The sequence below is a fragment of the Petaurus breviceps genome, unplaced genomic scaffold (genome assembly GCF_028583685.1).
Source record: "Petaurus breviceps papuanus isolate PSGF00001 unplaced genomic scaffold, PetGlider_PUasm1.0 688, whole genome shotgun sequence".
NCBI classification, from domain to species: domain Eukaryota; kingdom Metazoa; phylum Chordata; class Mammalia; order Diprotodontia; family Petauridae; genus Petaurus; species Petaurus breviceps.
Window position 1 is genome coordinate 318,526 of NW_027186457.1, and position 20,925 is coordinate 339,450.

General features: G+C 42.5%; 1 protein-coding gene across 6 annotated transcripts in view; it reads right to left on the reverse strand.

Annotated features, from left to right (window-relative positions):
* NHEJ1 (non-homologous end joining factor 1) overlaps positions 1-20,925 on the reverse strand; it is a 121,322-nt gene that overhangs the window by 63,870 nt on the left and 36,527 nt on the right. For all 6 annotated transcript variants that reach the window (XM_069104460.1, XM_069104462.1, XM_069104461.1 and 3 more), the window contains 2 exons: positions 16,296-16,434; positions 14,408-14,466 (listed from right to left, as the gene is read on the reverse strand). In XM_069104460.1, coding sequence (XP_068960561.1) covers positions 14,408-14,466; positions 16,296-16,434 — 198 coding nt within the window. The remainder of the gene's footprint in view (positions 1-14,407; positions 14,467-16,295; positions 16,435-20,925) is intronic.

A 20,925-nucleotide genomic window follows, 5' to 3' on the forward strand; every position in this document is an offset into this window, starting at 1 on the left:
CTCTCTCTCTCTCTCTCTCTCTCTCTCTCTTTCTCTCTCTCTCTCTCTCACACACACACACACACACACACACACAATTTCCCAATTAAAAGACTCATCCTGAGCAAAAAATTTCTTGGACTTCCCATGCTTACCATTTCAAATTTTTCTATTACCCAGAAAATCTCCCCAAAAGGGAGAAAGCAGTGAGGGCTATGGCATTATTACAGAGGAGGACACAAAGAGTACAAATATAGAGCAGCCTTATTACAAGGCAGCACGAGGCTGGTGGCTGGCTGATTACAGGGACACTCCCCAGAGCTCTATTCAGCCCCAGACCTCAATAAAGGCCAGACTAGAACTGTCCTCAACTGATGGACACCCCAGGCTAAGGGGCCCCCAAGGGTTCCTTGAAATCCCAATACCAGTACATGCTGCCCACCTGGAAAAAGGAAAACAAACCAAAAGTCCAGGAAAAACCAAGTTGGGCTAAGAGCCACAAGACTACTTCTTTGAATGACAAACACAGTAAGTGTGGTTTGGGTCTTCCCAAAGCAAGAGTGTAAACCTGAGATAAAAGACTGAAAATCAAGAACAAAATGATAGATGAGAAAAAAAAAACAAACAAACAAAATCCCAGAGACTGTGGGGCAGGGGATGGGCCTTAGACAAGGAAGCTTGGGTGACTAAGACGACCCACATTATGCATAAAAACATAGAAGGAGCAAGAGGGAAATCCACAATCCCTCCCTCCTGGGCTCAGGCACACGGCGTCCCTTCCTGGGTGACTCACAGTGGGATCACCTTCACCAATTACTTCATGTGGTGAGGGCCTCTTTATAAGGAGACACACCACGAACCTTCTACTCCTCCTACCCTTAACAGTGCAGGAATTGCGTCACTGACCTCCACACACTCACTCACTCATCTCTCCAGCCAGCTGCCACACAAGGGACCTTGTCTTGTGGTCCCCGGCATCCTTTCATCTGTGCTCCAAACCCACGGTCACCTTGGCCCTGAATCACTCCCCAGGAGACACTGGGAAAACACAGTTGGACAAAGAGTGTCTGGGTCCTGTATGGTCAGAGTTTACTGTTCTCTGCTGGTGACAGGGACAGGGTCACGCTCCTCTCCCATCCATTGCTCACACACAGAAATGACTCTGAACCTGACCTCCTAACCAGCCATGCTGATAGGCCAGATTTCCACTGACCAGGTAATGACACTTCATTTGTCCAGGAAACAAGGACGGAAGGATAACTGGGGCTAAGAGCTGGCTGGAAGCCCCCCAGAAGGCCTAAAACATTAGCATTTTAATTCAACTCCAGCTTTACAACTCAACTGTTTGGTTGTTGAGTCTGATGGAGCTGAAAAATAAAAGTAAGAAAGCAGTCCTCAGTCCTATTCTCATTTCTCTGAGTTCTCTGTTCCTTAAGATGTTCCAAGAAGTAGAAGGAAGCAGTATAAAACATGAAGTTTCCTCATAGCCTTCACCAAAAAAGTGGAGACTAGGCCCCAGTTGCTTCATTTGCTCCAATGAGATAATGTATGTCAAGTGTTTTGTCACCATAAAATGTTCTCTAAATGGTGGCTACCATTACTCTCACTATTCCAATCTCTCTGATCCTACCCCTTACCTTTAGTCATCCCTAGAACAGTCCAGTCTGTTGCACTACTCTTTTCTATCACCTTGAAACATATTCTCAAGTAGACTGGACCAGACCAGGATCTCTTAGGCCACACAACATGGAGCTTCAATCAAAGATTCCAATCACACTAATTACTCTTCACAAAAGCATGTTTCTAGAGTTACAGAAAAGAGAGAATGTTTCAACCAAGTGCAAAACTGGGACTGTCCATTTCTTTTTTATCAATCGCTCCAACAAAGTGGAATCCAGTGTTTCTAATCCCATCCTCATGAAGACACCAAGCCATCTGAATTCTTGGTTTCCTTACCAGACAGTGTTGTCTGACAATAACAACAATAACAACAATCCTTTTAAACTATATATAGTCAGCCTCCCACACCCACTCTTCCACCAGTTCTTTTTCCTATCCTTGTTTTCTTGCCGTCTCTGCTTGAATCCCCCTACAAAACCCTATAAAACAGAACCCCACTGATGCACATTTCTGACCCAAGCCATCCCTACACTCTGTCCTTGAATTCCCAAAGAACCTACTAATGCTTACACTGCTCTATGACTCCAGGTTCTCCTCCTCACATAGGACTGTAGAAATCAACATGGTAACTATTCAATAAAGCACAGGCCTGGCTACACAAAGGACAGGACAGATTAAAGACCTCTCCCTCACCACCACCACTCTCTAAAACATACTCCTAAGCACCCTAAATCTTGGGATCCAAGTTCATAACCAATATCACATCAAGAAAGCAGTCTCAGAGTACAATGTGAAGTGCAGAGACGGAAAAACGAAAGATATCAATAAAAATGTATTTTTTAAAAAGTAGCCCTAGCCATAGGATCATAGCCCTAAGGCTTAAAGGGAGGACCAAGAAGGTTATTTAGTCCAATGCCCTCATTTTACCAATTAAGAAATCAAGACTGAAGAGGTCAGGCCTCTTGCACAAGTCCTCACAAGGGTGTAATGGCAGTGCCAGGACTAAAACCCAGGTCCTGTGACTCCTCCCATTTGTCCAGATGGCTTCCTCCTTAGCTTGCCTCATAGCTCTAACTCAGAATAACAGAATCTTAGAATTAGAAGGGCCCCAACGTCATCTAGTACAGCACCATACCTGAATGCCAAGACCACAATGGAATGACCTGGCAACGACAAGCTAATTAACTATTCCCCCTGGGCTTCCCCAGTTTCCTCAGTAACTCCCTTGCCTGACTATCACTTCTGTGCAGGATTGGGGCCTGATCCCTGAATCTACTTGGGAACAGCTCAAGCACAGTAAGTTTTAAGACCACTAGACGCTCCCTTCCCAGACCAGGGTGAAAAGTGAGTCTAGTGCCTGAGATGAGGGGCCGGAAGCTGCTCACATTGCACCAGAGGCTGTGTGGGGTGAAGAGAAGGGCAGGGGCCGGTGGCCGGGTTATCAGGCAATAACAAACTCCGCATACAAGCACGCGACTTCCAGCAATGCAAGGAGCTTCCTTTGTTTTGGGAAAATAAGGGCAGCAAGAGGCCTCTCCCTAACACGTTCTGACTTGGTCTTGGGAGCCATCCCCACCCCCTAGACACAAACAGGACAGTCTTGGTAAAGGAGGGACAGCCCAAATGCCCCAACTACAGCTCCTGTTTGCTTTTCCTTTTCCACTGTTTCCTTGGTTCAGGAGCCACTGTGGGGGTACAGGTGATAGCCTAGGTCACCATTCAGGAACTTCTCCCCTCATGACACAACTGCCTGGCCTACACAACTTCTCCAATACCCCTTCAACCATCTCCTTTCCCACACCAACCAGACAGCTCTGGCCTGGGACCAAGGACTTCCTACTCTGTCCTCATGATTGTACATGTAGCCAGTTCTCAAAGTAATAATGCATCTCAGAGCGATGGGAGACACTTAGGATAGAATCATGCTGCTCGACCCTGGCAATGCTACAGGACCCAGTCCAGCAGGCTTCAGGGCCCCAGAGCAGGGTTTAAAGTCTCAACAAGGTATTTCCAGTGAAAAATACATTATCATATGATCCCCATGCCGAAGCAACATAATCTGAAGCAGATCTTTATTTGTATTGGGGCTCATCAGCTCAGCAATGAGACCAATACTACCTGCATGAGATAACATCCATACAGTGCTTTGCAAACCTTGAAGTGCTATAAAAATGCTAGCTGCTGTCATTATAGCTGTTATTACATATGACACAGTAAAGATCTCCATGACTAAAACACAAATATTCAACAATAACCAGAAGCCTAGCTCTTTGGATAGAAATTGAGAAGGCCCAGTTTCTCAGTCATAGGCCAAATGAAAGAACCATCCCAGATCAAAGTCTTGAGGACAGTCACTTTCTCCAGGAGCTCTGAGCAGGAGGTACAAGTCCCACATGGGCCTTTTCCAATGATCAACTGAGGATTTTGGGCACCAGTGAGTCTTTTTCCTTTCCCTGATCAACCAGAAAACCCAAGTCTCCCCCTCATGGTCTAAGGCCCCAAGCCCCCTCAAAGACTGTGGTTTGCATATGAGGGAGGGTTATGGGAGTGGGACTTCCCCCTCCCCAGGATGCCTTCGTGCCAAAGGAGAAGGAAACAGAATAAGCAAAATAAAATTCATAAAGCGAGGCAGTAATTACTATGTGGTCAACAAGAGGCTGCTCTTCAGGCCCATCATTATGTGGCTAAATTTAACGCCCTACGCAGCCGGGGGAGCCGTGCGCCCCGGGCACCGCATGTCCACACAGACGCCGGCTCCGCCACCTTCGCCCGCTCACCAGCCGCCAGGGCTGCCAGAAAGCAGGTCACAATTTTTTTTATAGTCTGTTTACCAAGATGCTGTTTTTATTGCCGAGGTTTCTCTCGTTCTCTCTCTTTTTCCTTCTCTCCTGAACAGTCTGGGCTGTATTTTCTGTCCTGGGTTTTTTTGGTTCTCCCTCTCTCAGTACTATTTTCAGAACTCTAATTTTATATGGTATGTCCCTATTTTTTTTTTTTTTGGTAAATATTTGCCATGACTAAGCCAGGCACATCCAGTTTAAAAGGCTCCCATTCCACAAAACATCAGCCCTTTAATGACATGCATCTCATTAGGTTGCCCCATGAAAAGGGGTATAGAAAAAAAGCAATTCACAGACTCTCTCAATTTTTATATCTATAGAAACATATATTTACACATGTGGACAAACTGAAAAGTGACATTCTGAACTCTATATGGGGCCATAACAAGGGCCACTTGATTCAAGCCAGAAACCTCAGGGTCAGCTTCAGGGATGAGAGGCTCTCAATCTGTCAATAAGTATTGGTCAGACCTGGACAGCTCCAACATGGGCAGGCACAATTGGAGCCAGCCCTGGATCTCAAAAGCATTACCAGAACACTAGGATAGTGATCAGAAAATATGAGAATGCCTCATACTTTTAAGGTTCTAGACCATTAGGAAGGGGGAAAAAAACCTAAGAGGAAGACTAAGGAAAGCACCCGTTCTGCTTCTCTCCAACAACTGATAATGGTGGAAAGGAGACAAGGCAGTTACTGGGGTTCCCTCAGATAGCCACATTCAATGCCCCTCAGCCTTCCCCCCTTGTCTCCTTGACAGTCCTTTTGGAGGATTTCTCACAATGACTTCTGTTTTGGACAGAAGTGGAATACAACTGAATCTGGTAACAGCCCTGTACACTCAACAATATGAGCCATGAAAATCAGACTGGGACCATATGATGGCTTCAGATAAACCTTTACCCATCAGCATTACCAGTAATTCCAAAGATTATAAAGTAATTAGAGGATGCAAGCTTCAGTTCTTCTTGAATTCACTATGAAACTGAGAACACTGCTAAACAATCAACTCAGGCCTTCCTCCATCTCCGTCAGCACCTAGGGATTGAATGCCCTGAGGGCTAGTTTCTCCCTCAAGCCAAGTAATATGTGACTACTCTTCAAAAAGGTCCTCTTCACCCATCCTCCCCCCCACATCATTTAGAGGGGAGCCTGTGAGGTAAAAGATGGCAGAAAGCTAGCCTATAGCACTTGGTCAGTGCAGGCTTCAAAGGAAAAAACAGGAGCTAAGAGGGTTACTGGAAGACGGCTTTCACCAGCTACATCCAAGACCCCTCTCTCTATGTTATTTCAACATTCAGTTTCCTCTCTCCTGTTACCATTTGTGAAAAAGCAGACTTGTTCCAATTTAAGTTTCAGGTCATGACCTCTCTCTTCTAGGAAACCTTTCTTAAAAAAATAAAATGATGCATTTTGCATATACTGATGCAAATATTGTACATGGAAATGCATGTACTGATGCATAAAACACAATCATCACTTTCTAATAAGCACCCACACTAGTTCCCCTTCCAAAAAAAAAAAGGCTAAGCAAGACCACCCAAGAGAGCAAGAGAATGTGCCCCTCTATAACATTAGGAAGCCATCCCTGAAATAGCCTGGCATAAGCCTTGAGTCCATCACAAGTAACCTCCTCTCTCTCTCTCTCAAGGTATATACAGGGTTACTTGTAAATGCATTATAGAAAAGTGATTGCTAATATTCATAGAGTGCTTCTTATGTTCCAGGCACCATGCTTTATAATTATTAGCTCATTCAATATATACATGTATATATATATATGTATATAAATGCATAGTATCAGTGTTCATTTGCTTGTTTTTCCTCCCAAACTAAAAACTCCCGAGAACAAAGAAGCATATTTAATTTTCAAAAAATATAACCCCACTGTGTTTATTACTCCTCAAAGCTGCTCAGTAAAGATAATCTGTTGATATTGGTGATGGTCCCTCTATAATAAATTTAATCTCCATGAGAAAAATGCCAATATATTGGCCAACAAGTAACAATAGCTAATATTTATATATCACTTTAAGATTTATGAAAACAGATGGATAAAAAAAGGTACTTAAGTACTTCCTATGTTCCAGTCACTGTGCTAAACACTAGAAATAGAAATTTAAGCAAAAAAGCCAGTCGCTACCCTCAAGGAGCTCCCATTCCACAGGAAGAAGTCAATAAATAAAAGGCACCTGGAAAATGGGAAGGGAGGAGATGAAGGGATGAGAAGGGTGCCCAAGGAGGAACAGGGAGGCTGGAGAGGAGGTGGAAAATTCCAGAGACTGAGGAGAGACAAGGCTGAAAGGAATCCTGGGCACCTCACAAATGGTGGTTTGTTTCAGACTAACTAGTCAGAACAGAGGGCTCCAGGGTGGAGGCATCACCAGAATGAGAAAGCCAGGAGGTGGAAAGATTCTAGAGAGTGAGGAGTGGAACCAGGAGGGCTTTCCATACATCATCTCATCTGAACCAGTCACCACAACTCTGGTGGTAGGTGCTACAGGAATTATCATCTCTATTTTATAACGTAAGGAAATCCTGGCTCAGAGAGATTAATGACTCGTGTGCTTATGGTCACACAACTAATAAATTTCAGAGACAGCATTTGAACCAAGGGTTCCTCTGATTCCAAGTTCATGGCTCTTTCCATGACATCACACTTAATCATTCTATCCGTCAACAAGTACTTATTAAGTACCTACTGTGTATTTTGCAAAAAGGGCTTAGCACAGTGCCTTGTATACAGTAGGCTATATACATCCTTACCACCTTCCCCACCCCCCACCCCCAGGTTCTGTGCTGGGGCTGAGGGTACAAAGAGAAAAAATGAGACAATCATCACTAGGGAAGAACCAAGGAAGGCTGTACACATAGATAATGAAGAATACACATGCATATCTGATAAATGCCAAATAAATGCAAGGCAGCTCAATACAAAGCAAGGAGGAAGAAAGGAAGGACACTAGTGGTCAGACAGAGCAAGAAGGGCTCAGGGGGAGAAAGTGGGGCTTGAGCTGCATCTTGAAGGAAAGCAAGGGATTCAATGAGGAAGAAAGGAATTCCAAGAATGGGGAACAGACACTCCAAAGGCACAGAAAAAGGAGAGGGTAGGCCATGCGGCAAAGTCGATTTGGTGGGACCATTAAAAAAAAAAGAGGCTGAAGAGCTTGCAGTTACCCTGGAGGGAATAGGGAGTCACTGCTGGTTATTAAACTAGGGAGTAGAGGGTCAGACCTGTGCTTTCAGAAGTGAGGAAGGCTTGTAGAGAGGAAAAAGTGGATGCAGGGAAAGCAGCTAGGAAGTCACTGCAATAATTCAGGAAAGGGAGGATGAAGGCCTAAACTTAAGTAGTAGACATCTAACTGAAAAGGAAGGGACAGACGGTGGAGCTGCTTTGAGGAGAGAACCAACAAGGCTTGGCAATTTGTTGGCAAGGCTGGGAGGGGTTGGGGAGGGAGTCAGATAGAATGACTCGGACAGTTGTGAACTTGGGAAACTGGAAGGCAAGTGGTGACCTCAAAAGAAAGAAGGAAATTTGGGAGGCAAAGACAGAGGAGAGGCATAGAATGAACATGTCAGGTTTGAGATGTCTATGGGCTGTCCAGACGAAGATGAGCATCCAGCAGGCAGTTGGAAATACAAGACAGAAGATGAGGAGAGTGATCAAGGGCAGATACATAGACTTTGGAGTTGTGTGCATAAAAATGACCACTGAATCCACAAAAGTTAATGAAATTCCTGAGACAGTGTGGAGAGAGAAGAGGGCCCAGGGCAGAGACTAGGAGAACACACAAAGTTAGATCAACTCTTGCTTTTACAGAGAGATATCTGTATCTTTATTACAAACAGTAAGAAATTGTCACTGATAATTAAGGTGGGAAACCGAAGGATGCAGGGAGAATCAGTTACTCACTCATTTTACAAAGGGGAACCTGAAAGTACCAATTGGGGTCAGGAATTTCACCAAAGGTGATACAGGAAGTCTTTTTAGGAACCTGAAATTATATTATTATTCATTATCGTATTCACTAGACTAACCCTTTCCACGGAGGATACGATTCCTAATTTAATTTTTTAATTTATTGAATAAAACAAGCATTTCCATAATACAGTACAATAAAAAGAAGATTGTACATGAAACTGCAAGTCTACTAAGTACAACTTGCTATTCCTTTTAAATATATTAAAGATTATCATGTAAATTTCTTTTTTTCTTTTTTTTTCTCCCTTCTCCCCCTCTCCCCTTCCTAAGAGATGGCTACCATTACACACAAATTATATGTGTGTGTGTGTGTGTAAAATCATTATACACATACTTCTATTTATAAGGGTGTAACTCTTGTAGTAGGTCAGCTATGGATGCCTGAGTGGTAACTGACCTGGATGGACTAACACAAACTTGTCCTAATTAATCCCAGAGAAAACCTTGAAATGTTATCTAGAGTTTTCATGAGAAGTATGTTTTACTTTATAGAAAAATGATTATAATAATACAAATCTGGAAATAAAACTTGTGCCCAACTGGGGAAACAGTGAACAAATCATACTATGCTAATGTAATGAAATATAGTGCTATAAGGTATCTCAAATGTGAAAAATTCAGAGAGACATGGGAAGACTTAATTGTATAAAGTGATGCAACGAAGAAAGTGCCTGAAAGAACAATATACACAATTGTAACAATGCAAATAAAGTCAACATGTAGAGGCGACCCAGCTTCAGTCAAACACAATGGTCAATGTTAGTACCATGGTAAAAGACATGTCCCTGCTCCTTTTTGTTAATGACAAATTAAACTATTTTCAAGGAATGTATTTAATAAAGGGATTGGTGTATGTATTTGTCAAGAAATATCTATGCATCAAAACAAAACACATCAACAGAAAAGAAACTGTAAGAAATGATAAATTTGTTTATAAAACACCTCAACTGAAAACTGAAGATGCCCAATGGCCAGGCCTAAGGAAACAGCAGTGACAATACAGGTATAAAGAAAACCAAATCAAAAATTTCACAGATACCAGACAATATCTGTCTTAAACTAGCCCTTCTAATTTAGGGAAGAGAGTACTACCAAGCCCTCAGTATCACCAGTGGGCTCCTCTTTGCCAACTAAGTCACTCAAAAAGGAAAGGAAGGGCATTATCAAGATGCATTTTAACACCCTGCTCCTACCTTTGAATGACTTAACCAGTACAAGTCAGACAGTAAGGTTAACTACACACCTAACACTAATGCTAGATAGCAATAACTACACAGAACGGCTGAGGGCAAGTAAGAAACATGTCTCAGACCTCATAAACCCAGTCATTAACATCATCTGAAGGACCCTTGGCCCTAGAGGAACACTACCAGATGTCCAAAGGCGAAGACAGGAGTTGACACCAAAGAGGCGATAAATGAGGCCGAGTTTCTTTTGAGAAGGTAAATCCTATGGATTTCAACCAGAGCCATCATGATCTAGGCTCAGGTACTGCACTAAACAAGATGAATCAATGATGTAATGGGGAGCTGATGACTACACTGAAAATCCTTGGGGCAGGGATATGGAAGGCAAGGCTTCTTAACATCAACACCTCTGCCAGGACCCCCACCCTGGAGAAACATAGTCCATGAAGCTGCCCCAGTGCCAGTGCTGAGGACTGGTCCCTGGCCAGGGGCAGCCAGCTGCAGAGGGCGGAGCTCTATTTTGGGCCTGGCCACGTCTGGTTTGAGCAGCATGCGGCCCTAGTGACTCACACACCCATGCAAACCGCCTGTGGCTCTGTGGCACGGCCCCGGAATGCCAGCCCTGGGCCAGCTCCCTCCTCACCCCATTATGCTGGGATAAATAAATACAGAGCCCGCCAGCAGCCGCACAGACTGATGGCAACCAGATGGGAAGGAGGATGCACAGAGAGGGCCAAGGGGTGGGAACTGCCTTGAGGGACTGGGCTGAGAGGGGGAGCTATGCAGGCCTACTCAGCTTGTCATCCTTCTAGCCCAGCTCCCTTGGGCACACAGCTCCTGTCCTGCTCTGCTCTTTCTCAGACATTAACCTTCCCTAACTTTTTAGCCCTTTTCCCAACCCTGAAGCTTCCTCTTAGCTCCTAAGTCTGTGAAATGTCCCATATGGGATGTTGCCAACTGCCATTCTCTCCAATCCCCATCTCTTTTGTTTTCCTCCGGAATCTAGGCTACCAGGCTGCCTCTGATCAGGCCCCTGATCACCAGGGATGAGAATGAAAAATGAAGCATCCTAGGGAAGAAAGGAAAGGGTCACCACACACACACACACACACACACACACACACACACACACTCACACACACACACAGTAAAAACCCAAGCAAGGAAAGAGAAAAGATTTGTCATTTGTAAAGGTAAATGGGTTTCAACTTGAAGATTTGTTATTGCTCCCAACTTAGCTCTATTCAACCTTCAAGTTCTTTTCCCTGTCTTGGCTCTCCCCCCAACTTGACTTGCACAGAAGCCTGCCCACCCTATTACCCTTGAACATCATCTCTCTGGCCCCCTGCCCAACTCGATTCCCTTCAGGAAACACAGACCCCAGCTACTGACCCCCTGACCCTCTGACGTCAGCCCTGGCCCCCCATCCTTCACTTAGAGCTCTCTGTCCACAGTTTGTTTATCTTCCTATTCAATGTTGCTTATTTTAATGGCACATCCTCCCAGCTCAGCCCTGGGTGACCCCCTGACCTCACTGTGTCCTGTTTGCAGGAGATGCAAGAAGAATATTTGGTGGTCATGATAGGACCACCAAATGGTGCTCAAAGAAACCTTACAGTTCAAGTAGCTATATATGCCACATTAGATACATACATAAAAGGGTTCCCTAAGAGGCCATGGGTGTTCTTCATTGGCCTTGATGCTGTCCTTCCCAGAGAGTCTTCAGAAATGTTCAAGACTCAGATAAAGCATATGGGATGGGACATAATACAGAGAGCACTAGATTAGGAGTTAGGAGTCAGGGATTTTAAGTCTAAACTTGACACTAAGGAACTGCAGTACATTGTCACACAATCAATGAATCTCTCTAGGTCTCAGTTTCTCATTTATAAAATGAGGTGAGGCGAGACTAAATGATATATGGCTCCTCTGAACTCTCAGATTCTATGAATTTGAAATATTGGTGTTGCATAAGAAACTTATAAGGGCAATATCCCCTTCTCCAAGCAGGTCCATGGATTCCATAGGACTTTTCTCTCCACTCCTATATGCCTTTACCCAGCAGGGGGACAGAGAGAAGCATCATGCTTCAAATGTCACAGGTGGGAAAATCAAGGTTCTAAGAGAAGTGATTTAAGAAAAGGTTCCAGAAACAGTTCTAACTCTCAATCTCACACTGCCTCACCACCGGCCATGTAGCCACATGTTTCACACAAGCTCTAATTTAACCACCAGAATATTACCTGCATCATTCAACTGAGAGACTCAGATGGGAAGGCAGCTCAGATGGCAAGTCTTACCTAGGTAGAAAAACACAGTGGATGCACCAGCTGCCAGGCGAGACGCTGTCACTGTAATCCCCTTCACACTAGAAAAGTTTAATGAATACTTGTGGACAAAGGAATAGGAGGGTACTTGGCACAGGAGGCCAAAGCAGGCCAAGATTGACTTTAACAGTTTAGATGACATTTATACAATGACTTTAAGTTGACAAAGCATTCTCCTCACAAGAACCCTTCCTGTGAGAGGGCTTATAAGTGTTAGACCCATGATTCAAACCCAGGTCTCCTGATTCCAGGTCCAGCACTATTTACAATATAATATCTTCCAATGAAGACTGAGTCATCTATGGTTCTAGAGTGCAAGAGAAGGAAACCTCTGGTCACCATTTAACCAACTGATAACCCCAAGGGAGAAAGGGAAATGGGGGGGGGGGGGTAGGAGCAAGTATCAGAGTGGAACGGGTTGTAAGTCAATCAGGAGGTTTTTACTGAGTACCTGAAATGTTCCTTGCACCATGCTAGGCATTATGTGACAGAGTATAAACACGATGCATGTGAACAAGAAGTTTATCACTGAGTTAAGGTGATAAGAAACACATGTAACAGCGAATAAGACAATATTTTATATGTGTGTATACACACACATATATATTACAGCAGTATGTGTATATATACACACATACATAAATATATAACACACATATATCTCATTGGTATATAGTGTTAAACTGTGTAGTCTATGCAGACAATACAAGTTAGAAAAATAAAGAACTACTTGTTATAAGTACTTATTGTATAATACATTTAAAAGGTGGAAAAAAGCTAGAAAAGAAGGAATTCAATATGTACTGAAAAGAGCAGGAAAGATTTTTTAAAACTTCTTTTTGCAGAGTGTAGATCTATTAATGGAGACCTCGGCAGGAACTCCTGACAGGCCCCTATTATCTGTTCTGCCCTCCTATATAAGCTCCCTTGTACACAGTATTGAGCCAGTCTGCTGGCTAAAACAAGGTGGTTATTGAATGGAAATAAAGGCTTCCTCCACCACCACCTCCTCTTGCATTAATAGGGGTTGAAGGGATGTGGACAACTGGTGCCACACTGAACTTCTTCCTCAACATCCTAATCCAGTATCACCCCAGCCTCCACCCTCACAGTACCATATAGAATAAACCCAAGATTAGCTACAGGAAAAGTTAGTTTCCACAAGAACTAGAGAAAGCCACACAGAGTTCCCTGAATGTTTGATAAGAAACATTCTGCAAACTTTACATAGTGCACTGCCTGAGGCTTACAGAACATCCAGACCCAACCACACACATGTCCTTGTATACTGAGAACATTAACTGAACTGGCCTGTGAAACTCAATACTGATCACATACATTGCGCTACTACTCTGCTTGTAACATACTAATACTCTACTACGTCAGTTGGGCAATGGCACCGAGGCATTTCCCCCTTTGATTAGCCAGACTCCGGCCCTGGACACCACACTGGTTTAGGTTCTTGTTGCCTGTTACCTGAACTATTCCAACAGCTCATCATTGTAAGTTCCACCTCCCATGTGATCTCCTTGATATCTACCATCTTAATTTGTATAATACTTCAAGGGTAGAGTCTGGGGTAAATACTGTAATATCATGTATATACATAGTGTATCACCCCCCAGTTCAATGTAAACTCTTTGAGAGTAGGGATCATCGTTTTGTCTTTATGTTCCCAATACCCAGGAGAGTGCCCTGCATAGAGTAAACATGCTTCTTAGATTAGAAAAGATTGGAATTCACACAGCTGAATTATTAGGCTACACTGGCACTGGCCTAATAAGGATTTCCCACATGCCTGGCATGAACTGTGCAACAAAAGGGTAAAGTACAAAGTTTGAAAGGACCAGATGGATGTTGCCAGAGCTCCTACGAAGACTGTAAACACTTAGCTCTACTCTGGCCCAGTAAAACCATTCGACTAGAGGTCACTGACATGTGAACCACCTGTCTTTGAACCTTGACTGAGTCAAAGTCAGCTGAACCTCCAGAGATGGGCAGACTAGAACACTGTAGCCAGCACTCAGGACATTCCTAGGTGCCATTAGCTCAAACACAGGAACACATCTACCATATAACACCACATAAACAAGTCTACTTGTCACAGTGCTAAAGCAAAGGTTTTTAATCACTGTGTGAGAGATAAAAGGCTTTTCAATGCTATGCAATCAACATCTTTGTCGTGGTGCTATAATTTTCTGAAACCTTCATAAATGGTTTTGGAGGATTCAAATGTTAGTTTACTTGTTACTTTTGATATTAAAAAACTAAAATAACCTAAAGAGATGTTGTCTCTTACCACCTATACCTGTCAAACTAAATCAGCTACTTTGTGAGTGACTTTTTCAGGGAAAAAGTTCTTGTCAGGAAAAAAGTCTAAAAGTATCAGGAAGATCACAGTCCCTAATCAGTGACTGGGGAAGACAGAGGAAAGGGAAGCTAATTGGGGAGGAAGGAAATAGCAGAACTCCTACCTCTGTTATGACTTGCTCCAGGAAAGCATTCTCATCAAATGGCTCTGTCTTCAATCGATCTGTAACCAGAAAAGAAGGAAGGAAGAAATGAGCCTAAGGATCCATACCTGTAGAGCAAAGAGCAGATCCAGTCTGGCTAGGATTATCTGTGCATTCATTCAATCAATAATCTATTAGGAGCCCACTATATAGCAGGAACTAAACCTTGTAAAAATGTCTAGTGTATGGTACACAGTAACAGCAATATTATGATGATGATCAATAAAGATAATAATGATTTAGCACAACATCTGGCATGTAGTAGATGCTTAATACATTTTTTTAATTGATTCTTTCTCATTTATGAAACTCCACTGCCAACCTCCATGACTTTGTACTGGTCACCTCCCAGTCCTGAAATGCATTCCCTCCTTACCTCTGAGACCTCAAAAAGTCCTTCTCTTCCTTTAAGATACAGCTCAGATACTCTCTTCCACACGAATGACTTTACCAATCCCCAACTACCTCTCTCAAATTATTATGTATCTAACTTTTTGTGTACATGTGTGACTACATACATATAATATGTATTAACTTTACATTTATATTGTATATATTTTTCTATGTACTTGTTGTCTCCCTCTTTAGAATGTAAGCTCACTGTAAGGAGAGATTGTTTCCTTTGTTGTATTTCTATTTCTCAGAACCTAATACACAATGCCTGACATATAATATCACTTAATAAATATTTGCTGATTAATGGATTTCTGCCATTATGTAACTTACAGTCTAGATGGTGTAGAGGAGACACAAACAGACAGCATGCACTATTACATGAGAAATGCATTAGACATGTACAAAACAAAATGCCTTATATAGTCTAAGGGAAAATATATATATTTTTATATGTGTAGTCTATACCTAAGGATATAGATCCTCTAAAAGAGGATCAGGCTTCATGGCAGAGGAAGCATTTAAATTAGGCTTTAAAGTGTTGGTAGCAACCCAGGTGAAGAAGGTGAAAGAAGAGATTCCAAGCACAAGAAACAGAATGAGCAAAAATATTTGGGGGCAAGGGGATAGGGAATCAAAAGAAGTACAGAATGTATTTGGAGGACAGAGAATGGTTTAGCAAGAACACAGCATGCATGGAAGGAAACTATATGAAGTGTGTCTATAAAGTCAAGGTGGTAACACTGTGAAAGGTCCTGAATGTCAGACAAAGAAGTTTGGACTTTACTTCCTAGACAATAGGCAATCATTGAAGATTTTTTTAGCAGAAAAATGAACCAATCATAACAAAAATTACTCTGGCAGTAGTATAAAGGATGGATTGAAAGGGAGAGAACTACAGCAGAAAACACTTTTTAGAAAGCTAGTGCAATAGTCCTGGAAAGTGGTAGTGTGGGTCTATATGAATGTGGTGGCAGCAGGAAAAGAGAGGAGAGTTGGATAAGAGATGTCCTAGAAAAAAGAACAGGCCATTCATTTCTCCAAATGATTCCTAAGACAATGTCTGTTGTAGCATCCCCTTTTCTCCTGGGGGAGTGATTTAGAGACTACAGGCTTCCTGATACCCAAATTTTGTGATATCTTAGGACAAAGTTGTAGGACTACTGGCCCTTTTCCAAAGGCTTTTCATACAACTGTCCAGGCATGGCTGGACTCAGCTCTTGCCCCTGCCAGCCACCTGGGCCTCAGCCAAGTGCTCAGAGCCAAGAGAAGAACTTTCTGGCCTAGCACCAAACTTCCAATTCCTGCTTATTACCCAGTACCCTTCCCTCCCTATGGATAACTCAATGTGGTCAGGCCACTGCCCCTTCTTAACTTCAAATGGTTCTTCCCTCTTCTTTATTGCAGCCCTCACCCTCCTAAAACTACATGTGCATTCCAACTAGTCCCCTCTAACCTCGGCTCAGCACGGCTCCGTTCTCCTGGTAGTCTTGAATTTCTGCATCCTTCAGCCGAAGCAAAGAAGCCAGCTCTCTCACCTGGCACTGCAATACCAGACTCATGCCCGTCAGAGGGCGTATGAGATGCTGGGAAACCTTTGGAAAAAAAAAAAAAGATGTCTATCATTAAAAACTGTTTACAGACTCCCTGCAGGTGTTGTAATAACCTGGGGAACAGGCTGAAAGAGAAGAAATGCTCTCTACTCACTCGCAAACTCCTTCAGCATTTATTACTGGCTCTGTGCCAGGCACCAAACAACGTTCTCGAGATGTGGAAACGAAAGTGAAATGGGCCCTACCTTCAAGGAGCTCACATTCTAGGGGGAAATAAAACCCACATATAAGGGATAGACTTCATTGTACATGGAACTCCCAGGAGAGGAAACTCTTTCTGCCAATGCAACCTGGCAGCACCTCTGCATTTATAATGCTGAAGAGGTGCCTACGGCTGAGGAAGTCAGTGACCTACCCAGGATCACGACCAGTGTGTGTCCAAGGCCAGGGACATACAAGGATACATCTCTGTTAACAGAATGGAAGGACACGGTAATTTTACGATATGGGGTGCTAGCCACCGAAGGGATCAGAAGAGCCTACAGCAGGAGGTGATACTTGAGCTAAGTATTTAAGAAAGCAAAAGAGTAAGGGGCCAAAGTGGGCAAGGACATTCCAAGCCTGGGAATGAGTGGGGCAATGATGGAGAGCGGAGAGGAAACACTGAACAAGCAAGAGAAGAGGCCATTGAGAGGGGAACCTCAAGTGCATGAAGGGGAGTGCAATGGCATAAACCTAGAAAAGAAGTGTGGGGCTGGCCTGCAGAGGATTTTAAATGCTCGAGAGAGAAGTTCATATTTGATCCCAGAAGCAATAAGAAGCCACAGTGACTTTTTGAGCTAGGCAGTGTGTGTTCAGACTTAGACGGCTTAGGAATGTACACCAAAGTTTACCACCTCATAGGAGAGACAAAACGGATAAGCAAACAATCAAGATAAATAGAATTACAATTACAATTATAAAAGTTTTGGGGGTAACAGTAGGAATTTTTCTGTTTTATTAAAGAAGGGGTAGAAATACTAAGGAAAGTTTTCCTAGAACTGATGACCATAAGCTGGGATTTAAAGAGAAGAGTACAGTAAAGAGAAGAGACTGAATCAAGAATTTGCAAACAAAGGCTCAGATGCAAGAGTCAAAGAACCTGCAAGAAAGTCACCCAGGTTAAAATGGACAGTGCTAGCTGTGGATATAGTATGAATCAAGAAACATAAGAGGAAAACAGTTTGAGAACTTTGAAGGATGTGTTATATCTAGACAGTTATTAGGAACCATTTTAGCTTTGGTAGCAGCTCCAAAGTCCTTTGAGATCAAGGTCGATACCCTAATTTTTTCAATCTGTTCCCATAAAGGTACAACGCCTAAAGACTGGTAGCCAATAGTGAAATCCGATGCTAAAATAACCAGCTTGCCATCAACATATCAGCAGCACTTCACAAGGGGGAAAGAAAGATCTCTTAGGCCTAGAGATGTTAAGATACTGCTAGGGTATTTCTCTGATCTTTAGAATTTAATATGAAAATGTCCTACTAGCAAAATATAATGGTTTCTTCCTCCAGCCAGAATTTCCCATTAGTCAATTAATAGTCAATCTTGCTTGGCTCTTATCCCAACCACTCCCCTAGAGGGGAGATGGGGAAAACCCAAGATGAGAAAAAAAGAATTTTAAGGGAAAGTTAAGATGAAAGAAGGGAATCAGAGCCTGGGATGTCTTTAAAGCTGAACTATCCAATCTGTTCTATGGATAAATTTAAATTAGGATCAAAACCCATACTCTATAAACCTCAACTATTCCTATGCTTTTTTGCGTCTTTGACAAATCTTCCTTATTTTACTATTAGAAGTTTCTTTTTTTTGCCTTTTGGGCAATTGGGGTTAAGTAACTTGCCCAAGGTTACATGGCTAGTTTTTTTGTGTGGGTGTTAAGTGTGTCTGGCCCGAACCGAACTCAGGTCCTCCTGACTACGAGGCCAGCACATTACTCACTGTGCCACCTAGCCACGCCTAGAAGTTTCTTCTAAAAAACAGCAACCTTATAAGGAATTCATTCGAATTAGTAAATATAAGAGAAAATTTCTGAGTCACATGAGCAACAAGATAGAGGACTAGACATTTTCTCTGATCCCCAAGACCTCTCCAACCACTTCAAAACAGAAATTATGCACCAAAGATAAAACAACTTCAACTGATTTCATGGTCTAGGAAACTGAGAATTCAAAAAAGAGTTAGAAAAATATTTAAAAACTTGAACTGACACTCACTGACCCTGATTCACTCAACACCCCTCCCCCATACTACTGGCAGTGAAGTTGCGCTAGTAGACCCAAGGACTGACTCACAACAAAAGACAATTCCACACCTCAGCTCCCTTCACTTCCTCATTTCAGTGCCATGGAACCCCAAGCACCAGGTTACAGAAGTTTATTTGGGCCCCTGACAGACAGATAATGCTGTAGCCCTTCAGAGAAAAAAGCTTGATTTGAGAAATGGGGATGTAGGTGTGGGGTGTGGGCAGGATTCAAACCCTATAGTATTAGTGATGCAAAGCTCTAAATTGCTGGTATGGAACTGAGGAATACAGGGAGAGGGACAGGACACCAGGACAGGACATTGGGTGGGTGTATGTATGGGGTGGAGGTATGCAGCACTCCATTAAGCCTTAGGCAAAGAGCTCAGCATCTAGTTGGGGCCAGTTCTGTCCCCCAAAAGTTACCTGGAACAGAGATCTAAGCTGGTAAAGAATGAATTGCCTAGTGTCATGTTTTGAGATCCAGCTCCCAAGGAAACTATCATTAGAGGGAACGGTTAGAAAGTGAACAATACAGGGAAATCAAGGGGGAAAAAGCCCCGAAATTACTAAAGATCTCAGGAAGAAGAAAACTTAGACTTTGAATGTAAATAGATAAATCAACAGGGAAAATGATAACAACAGGAGGAAATGTGGCCTCTAGATTTAGTAAACAAGTTCAGTCATATATGAATAAATATTGTTTTTAAAAGAAAAAAAAGGAAAATAATCTAACATTTGATGATACAAAGGTTCTTGTGGACTATACAAAGAACATGGAACCAGAAAATATTGTTCCTGAGTGGTTCAAAAGAGAAATTAGAATTATGAGAGCAGAATTTATGGCTTGTACAGCAAAAATAATGTGCAGAATAAAAAATCTGGAAACTAATGACAACAAAAGAGAACTACAGATTGGGAATGCAAATACACAGAAGTAAAGGACAAGCTCAACGAAGAGAAGCAAAAAACAATGTTAAAAGAAAATATGTTCACTATCCAAGCAAAGCATACTATCTCAGAGACAGGATGTGTTCAAATAATATGAAGATTATAGGTCTCTCAGAAGAACATGACAGGAAAAAAAAACCTTAACACCATAATGCAGGAATAATACAGAATTTAGGAACACAGAAAATGAAAGAATTCATAGATCACTCTCTAGGGGAAAAAAAAAAACCCAAGGCTGAAACCTCCAAGACACGTGATAGTTAAACTTAACAATTTAATGAAAATCAAGTTCTACAAGCAATCAGAAGAAAGACCTTCAAACATAAGGGAAAGGAAATTTGAATAAGTCAAGACTACTCTGTACCCACCAAAAATGTAGGAGGGAATGGAATAATGTGTTCTGGAGAGCACTGGAACTAAGGATATAGCACAGGGTGATTTACTCTGCAAATCTGAATTTAACCATAAATGAAAAAAAGATATGATATTCAATAAAAAAGAGATATTTGAAACATTTTTAGAAAGAAAACCGGAAGTGAAGAGATAATTTGCTTTCTCAAATGCCCTCAAACAAGAGAAATGCAGGTGGAGTGAATAAATACAGCAACAACAATGGAGTGACAGAAAAGAGAGCAGTAAAAGACTTCTTTCTAAAGGTACACAAGGAGATAGGTGTGAAGGCAGAAGGCTGGTAGAAGTAACAGGGAGAAGTGGGACAGAAGCTTTATGGACAGAACCTGGTGTCTTGCCTACAGGCAAATCAACGTTTTGGGGTCTTTTGGGGTTTTTGTGGGACTACAGTACAACATGAGAGAATACATGAAAGAAGTACCTCAGGAGAGGGGAAGTAGAATTCTTGGGGCAGCTGATACCTAGGGAATAGGAAAACATGATTTTGAGGTAAATGGGGGAAAAAGGTAACCAAGGTAGGGCATAGATCAGCAATGGTCTGCATAATCAGGCATGCAGTGGAGAATGGGCCTTACCATGGGCCAGTGTCCTTTCTGATCTGTGCAATAACTGGCACTGTTTGGGAGTGAGAAACAATGGGAAAGAAGAAGCAGGTATACAAGCTCTACAAGGCATGGGCAGAAAGCACCATGAAAACAAAACCTAGAATGGATACCCTGAAAGTTTTGATTTCATGAGGAACACAGAGAAAAGAAAGAGACCAGAAAAACACAGGTGTCATCAGTCATTAGAAAATGAAGGTCTAAAGCAGGGGTGGGGAACCTGTGGTCTCAAGGCCACATTTGGCCCTCTATGTCCTCAAGTGCGGCCCTTTGACTGAATCCAAA